This window comes from Gekko japonicus, unplaced genomic scaffold, assembly GCF_001447785.1.
Source record: "Gekko japonicus isolate JY-2015 unplaced genomic scaffold, Gekko_japonicus_V1.1 scaffold2442, whole genome shotgun sequence".
Classification (NCBI taxonomy): Eukaryota; Metazoa; Chordata; class Lepidosauria; order Squamata; family Gekkonidae; genus Gekko; species Gekko japonicus.
Window position 1 is genome coordinate 93,199 of NW_015160906.1, and position 6,917 is coordinate 100,115.

Genomic DNA, 6,917 nt, shown 5'->3' on the forward strand with positions numbered 1-6,917 from the left:
GACGCCGGCCAGGGGTGGCGTTCGAGCAGGGGGCGATGGAACGAGCCATGGTTTACGTATCCTGAGAGTAAATTGGGACGGCTTCCGCCACATCCTTTTGCAGTTCCGCTTTGGCAGGGCTACCGGTGGCCCGGTCGTTCCGTTCGCTAAGGTGCAAGGTTGCCGCAGACACTTCCTGAGCTTTGGCTGCAGTGATCGTGGGCCGCGTCTCACACGTCCGCCCCGCTAAGGACGGCGCTCTCCTCTGACGCACGGAAACTTCTACTGACACATCTTGAGTCGGTGGAAGGCTCCGTCTGCGCGAGGACAGCACGGCCCTTAGCTGGACAGACCGGCATGATCCGGACCTCCACAGGTGAAGCTAGGAGAGTGCGCTACAGCGTCAATATTTAGTGCAAGCAGTGCATGGAGGACCTCACTGCATGTCTGAGCAATACACACACACACAACACACATATATAAAACTGGTCCCTAACCCAAACTGCTCACGTTTTGGTGTCTCTGATCATCCATTTCAGCCCCTTTCAAATTTCATTGGCAACAGAAATTCTCACACAAAGCTGCCTTATACTGAATCAGGCCATTGGTCCAGCAAGGTCAGTACTGTCTACTCGGACTGGCAGCAGCTCTCCAGGGTCTCAGGCACAGAGATCTTTCCCATCACCTCCTGCCTGGTCCTTTTAACTGGAGATGCTGCTGGGGATTGTTCCTGGGACCTTCTGCATGCCAAGCAGAGGCTCTGCCACTGAGCCACAGCCCCTCTTGACAGCTCTCCAGGGTCTCAGGCAGAGGTCTTTCCCATCACCTACTGCCTGGTCCTTTTCAACTGGAGATGTCGGGGACTGAACCTGGGACCTTTTGCATGCCGAGCAGAGCCTCTGCCACTGAGCCACACCCTCTCCGCCCTCTCTCCTCTCCACAGCGCACCTCTGCACCAAGTCAGCACACGAGAGCCGAGAATGGATCAGTGCCCTGATTCCAAAGGTGCAGGATAATCTGGGTGACAGGAGGAGGGGGAGAAAGAAGAAGAGGAAGAAGAAGAAGAGGAAGAAGAAGAGGAAGAGGAGATTGGATTTATACCTCGCCCTTCGCTCAGAGTCTCAGAGCGGCTTACAAACTCCTTCCCCTTCCCCTCCCCACAACAGACACCCTGTGAGGTCGGTGGGGCTGAGAGAGCTCTGACAGAAACTGGTCTTTTTCAAGCACACCTCTGACAGAACTATGGCTTGCCCAAGGTCATCCAGCAGCCGCATGTGGAGGAGTGGGGAATCAAACCCGGTTCTCCCAGATAAGAGTCCACGCACTTAACCACTACACCAAACTGGCAGATACTCTCTTTAATACTCTCTTCTCATCATGAGGACTAGATCCTTGTGGGTTCTTCTTAAATGAAGCACAAACAATGTCCCACCGCTTCTCTGGCCATATGGGAAGTTCTATGCAGCGTGAACATGTGCATTTCCAGGTACCAACCGGGATTCAAAGAACAGCAAAAATCAGTTCTAGAGGGAATTTTGGAAAAAGGCAGGCGGAGGGGGGGGGGGGGACACCCTGAAACCTCAGTCCGGCATGCATCCGTTTAAGCTTCCTAAAAGTTCACCCTAAAACCCTAAACGTAAGAAAACGCAGGGAGGGAACCCTTCTCTTTTTAAAACCACGACACCTTAGAAAAATATTATCACTAGAAAAAGGGCCTGCTGGCGGATAAGACGGCAGCGCTGGTAAAAAAAATTCTTACTCTTTTCTCAAGCGGTCCCTAAAAATATAAATTAACTCCCACTGGTTTAAGATTGGCAACGCTTTCCAAAAGGCGAGTCAGGGCAAAGGTCAAAGGGGCGTGGGGGAGGGAAACGGCAGGGAAAGGAACCCCGAGAAGAAACAGGACGGGCGGTTCTTCCAGCTTTTCAGTTCAATCCACTAATCCCCTCTCTTCTTTCACATCCAAGGAACGCAAGAGAGCATCGTTCGTCCAACTTCACTCCCCCACCCCTCAAATTGCTAAAAAAATCAACATCCCAGGAGGCAAAGGAGAGGTGTGATTGAAGACTTCCCTCTGGCAAACCAAGAAATCCCACTTCTCAGCCAAGCAGTGTCCTCCGATAGTGTAGTCTCAGTGCCAGCATCACAGCACAATCGTGGTGCGCGACCTTCCACGTGCAGTGACGACAGCATGCCGGCGTGAGGGACGTGAGTTCCAAAAGCCCGCTGGGCACCGAAACCCAAGTCGGACCCAGGAATGCATCTTCCGGGATCAATTCGGAGGAAGGCCAGGGTTACGAACAAAGACAGGAGTCGGCACCGGAGACGGACCGGTGAAAAGCGGTGGCGAGGGCGCGAGGGGCTCCCGGCGTCTCACTCCAAGGTCCACTCGGCCAGCCACCGCTCGCACACGGCCCGCTGCTCTTCCGTTTCTGAGGGCTCGGCGTGGCGCGGGATCTCGGGGACCGGGTTCCCCAGCAAGCCGTCGCGCCTCTCTCCCTCGGCCGTGCGGACGCTCGATTCTTTCAGCTCCCGGATCACCTCGTCCAGCTGGCACGTCGCCCGCTGAGGGACCCAGTTGCTGTCCAGGGTGGGGACGAATGGGTCTGGGGCGCTGACCTCGATGAGCTCCTTACTGGTGGGGACGCGGAGGTAATAGGCGTGCAGCATCATCCGGTACGGGCCGCCGTCTTGCTTATGGCTGTAAGTGAAGTCGCCGACGATCGGGTGCCCGACGGCGCTGCAGTGGACGCGGAGCTGGTGCGTCCTTCCTGGGGAGGGAGAGAACATCAGATGTGGAGCTGGGCCAAGGGGTGCTTGGACAACTAGCAGACACATGATGACACCGATTGAAATGCTTGGTCTGTTTTACAGTGTACAGCAGGGGTCCCCAACGTTGCGCCCACCAACACTGTTCTCTGTGCTCGCCAAGGGTTTTTACAAAGTGGGCAGGGTCTGGTGACGTCTTTGCCTGGGGGGCTTCTCAACAGCCAAGGGAGATCTGATTGGCCATGCAGATTTTTAAAATATTGCTCCAGCGGCAGCCGCAACCACAACCCAAGGAGCCTCACTGCCCACCAGTTCACTGAGAGTGACCTTTGACCATTTTTATCTATACGAATTTTCCCCCCCAATTTATAATTTTTATTTAAGGATTTCATAACAATACAAGGTAAGTACAATAGATGTCTGCAGGTGAAGTACAAAAACAGGTTAGCAAAAACATTAATGCGTAACTATGTCCAGGCTGAAGACGCCGGAGAACTGTATTTACACTCTACAAAACATCTCTTAAGGCCACAATCGTATCATTAATACATAGCTTTGCAGGCAAATTTTAAATCAGTGTTCTGAAGGTATGATCTTAGATCGAAGCCGAATAATGTTTCAGGTTCAAGTTTCAAAAGTATACCACTGATTTGTATAAAGGATTTGCTGGAATTACAGCAGGATTCAACCATATAGTTAATGAGTGAACATCTGTGCTAATTTTGAAATCGCTGACGACCGCGACAAAAACGTGATAAAACTCGTGCGCTGGTTCGAATTAAACACTTCCTGTTTGAACTAAAGCGTGCTCTTTTTTCTCTTACATGCTGCACTGACCCGCAAAAACAAACTACATTCCGGCAGAGAGAAGCAGTCTTGGACTGTGATCCTCCTCGCGCCTACTCAGGTGTAGGCCCCACTGCAAAAAGTAAGACTGACTCCTGAGTAAAGAGAAGAACGCTATTCTTCAGGCACCAAAAATCTTCAACATGATTGACTCACGCCGTTTATACCCTTTCTCCAAAGCAGCTATGGATATCTCTTCTCCTACAGTAGATCCTCACAACACCCCTGCGAGGTAGGCTAGATGTAGGACAACAGACAGCAAACTGCCGCGGGAAAGGATGGGTTGGCTGGTGACCAATGTTCCCCCTAAGCTGAGTTAGTGTGTGCTAGCTCACAGTTTTTTTAGCCTCTGGCGCACACATTTTTGTCTTGGCTCAGGGAGGAGGGCTCCAGAGCAAACTAACTGACGCAGTCGCCAAATGGCTCGCTCACAACTTTAACGCCAGTCGCTCACAAAGCTGAATTTTTGCTCACAAGACTCCGCAGCTTACAGGGAGCGTTGCTGGTGACCAGGGCTAAAGGCTTGGAATTGCAGGAAAGGTACTGGCGATCAATTGGGGGGGGGGGTGTATTTACCAGTCAGCGGCTGCAGAATCACTTTGGTCACGGGGTCTCCGCTGTACAGCCCATGCTCCAGGACGATCAGCTCCGACTGACAGGGCTTGGGGCTTTCACAGCCTGTGGAAACAAATTTGAAAAGGGGGAATGCTTGGCGCACAGCCGGCTCTCTCCCCAGATATTTTTTTTTAAATTAAGTACCCGAGGGTACACATTTATTATTTTCTTACACTCCTAAACACAGACATAAACAGCTACAACAAACAACATATAAACCAAGAGACTTGTTACAGTTTGTTACTACACCTAATCCATCGCTTCATATATTCTCTAATATTTGTTAGCATTCTCTAGTTCCATTATTATATATTACTACATACTCAGATATTATTATTACCATATCGTCTTAGTCTTCGACTCCGTTCACATTCTACCAATCATATAGTCTCTTCCAGGTTTTTTGAAATGTCCATTTCTTTGTGCCTCTCCTTTCCATAGTCAATTTATCTACTCCCGCCGCTTCTAAAAGTTTATTAATATATTCCTGTTTGGTTGGTGTTTCTTGAATCTTCCAGTATTTGGAATATAAGATCCTTGCCGCCGTTGACATGTATACAATCAGGTATCTATCAGCTTCCTCAAATTCTCTCGGAAAAATATTTAACAATAGCAATTCTGGAGTGAAGGGGATATTACGTCTTGTTATTTTTTCCATTATACAGTGCACTCACTTCCCCAGATATTTTGAAGCATTCTGCTGGCACAACCCGGGCTTGGTCTCTGTTGCTGCCTGCTATGGCGAGTATACAGTTACACCAGAACAGCACTCAAAAGACGCACACGGGGGACCAGAGCCTCACGCTGCACACAGCAAAAGGGAACTGCCGTAGCAGACCCACAACCGAAGACACAGCTCTCTGCACAAAACACCTTCTGGCAACTGAGGCCCACAACTGGGATGCGGGGGGCCCCCAAGTTGCTCCCCCCCCAAAGCCCACCGAGCTTGCAAAGTGCATCCCGTGTCGTACAACCGTGCGCAGTTTCCAGCCCGGCTCATGACAGTATTGCACCTAAACTTGATTCGCCCACGGAAACGAACGCCACTGTCCGGGTGCGTGGTGGATCCACTCACAGTGGACTTGCAGAGCTGACTTCTCTGCACCATGGAAATGTGGCTCTTTGACTGGGTGGGAACTGAAATTTCTGGACAATACGATATGTCGATGAAGCAAAGTTTGAGTCCAGGGGCACCTTTATGACCGACAAGGTTTTATCCGAGGTATAAGCTGCCGTGTGCATGCCCATGCTATCTGAAGAAGCGTACCTGCACACGAAAGCTTATACCCACAATAATACTTTTTTGGGTATTAAAGGTGCCACTGGACTCAAACTTTGTTCTGCTGCTTCGGACCAACACGGCGACCCCACCTGAACAATGTATTGATTATTTCAGAGGGTAAAAGGTAAAGGTAAAGGTTCCCTTGCTCGAAAGCCAGTCGAATCCGACTCCAGGGTTGCGGTGCTCATCTCCGTTTCAAAGCCGAAGAGCCAGCGCTGTCCGAAGACGTTTCCGTGGTCATGTGGCCGGCATGACTAAACACCAAGGCGCACGGAACGCTGTTACCTTCCCACCGAAGTGGTACCTATTTATCTACTTGCAATTTCTTGCTTTCGAACTGCTAGGCTGGCAGGAATTTCAGAGGGTAGACATGTTTTAAAAGGGGATTAGATAGGTTCAGGGAGGATACGTCTATCAACGGCTACTATCCATGGTGACTGAGAGGAACCTCCACATTCAGAGGCACTAAACCTCTGAATCCGAGAGCCAGGAGGCAACATCGGGGAAGGCCTCGGCCTCTAGGGCCTGTTGCTGGCCTTCCAGATGAACTGGCTGGCCACTGTGTGAGGATGGACCCGCACTGGTCTGATCCAGCAGGGCTGGTGTTCTTATAAAGGCCTCGGCCTCTCTGCCCTGTTGCTGGCCCTCCAGAGGAACTGGTTGGCCACTGTGTGAGACAGAAAGCTGGGCTAGAGGTACCCTCACCGGTCTGATCCAGCGGGGCTCTTCTGAGGTTCTTAGCAGGGGAAGGCCTCGGCCTCTCTGCCCTGTTGCTGGCCCTCCAGAGGAACTGGTTGGCCACTGTGTGAGACATGAGGTTGGACTGGATGGACCCTCACTGGTCTGATCCTGTGGGGCTCTTCTGAGGTTCCTATGTCAACAATGGGACAGCTAAATTAGTTTGCTCTGGAGCCATCCTTCTTGAGCTGAGACAAAAATGTGTGAGCCGGAGGCTAAAAAACTGTGAGCTAGCTCACACTAACTCGGCTTAGAGGGAACTCTGCTTCCAACTCTATGATTCTAAGATTTGGGGGGGGGGGTGAGCTTTTGGGAGCCAAAGCATCCTTCGTCAGATCCATTCAGTCCACAGAGATCGCTTCTGGCAAAGGGAACTTTGACCCCGGAAAGCTCATTCCTTCAGTCTGACAACAGATCAATGCCAGCCTACAAAAGCACCCAGGAATTCCGGGGGAAGAGGGAGAGCCTTACCCTCCGTCCCCTCGATGCACATCATGTGGGTGAGCCCCTCCGTCGTGTTCTTCCCGATGGCGTAGCGGACGGTCATCCTCGGCTCTTGGACGTGGCCCCTCACCTGCCGGGGAGAGGAGAAATTTCTTCAGGTGCGCCCTGAAGTCGGACCCCAAAACATCAACCTCCTTTCCCTCATTTGTAAAACGGGAACAATCAGCACGACGCGTGATGTAGG

General features: G+C 51.3%; 1 protein-coding gene across 1 annotated transcript in view; it reads right to left on the reverse strand.

Moving 5' to 3' along the window:
- Window positions 1-2,352: 2,352 nt before the first annotated feature.
- The window catches only part of RPUSD1 (RNA pseudouridylate synthase domain containing 1), an 11,624-nt gene continuing 7,059 nt past the window's right edge, over window positions 2,353-6,917 (reverse strand). Inside the window, exons 4-6 of the mRNA XM_015424099.1 lie at window positions 6,701-6,803; window positions 4,171-4,272; window positions 2,353-2,750 (exon numbers count right to left, since the gene is read on the reverse strand). Coding sequence (XP_015279585.1) covers window positions 2,353-2,750; window positions 4,171-4,272; window positions 6,701-6,803 — 603 coding nt within the window. The remainder of the gene's footprint in view (window positions 2,751-4,170; window positions 4,273-6,700; window positions 6,804-6,917) is intronic.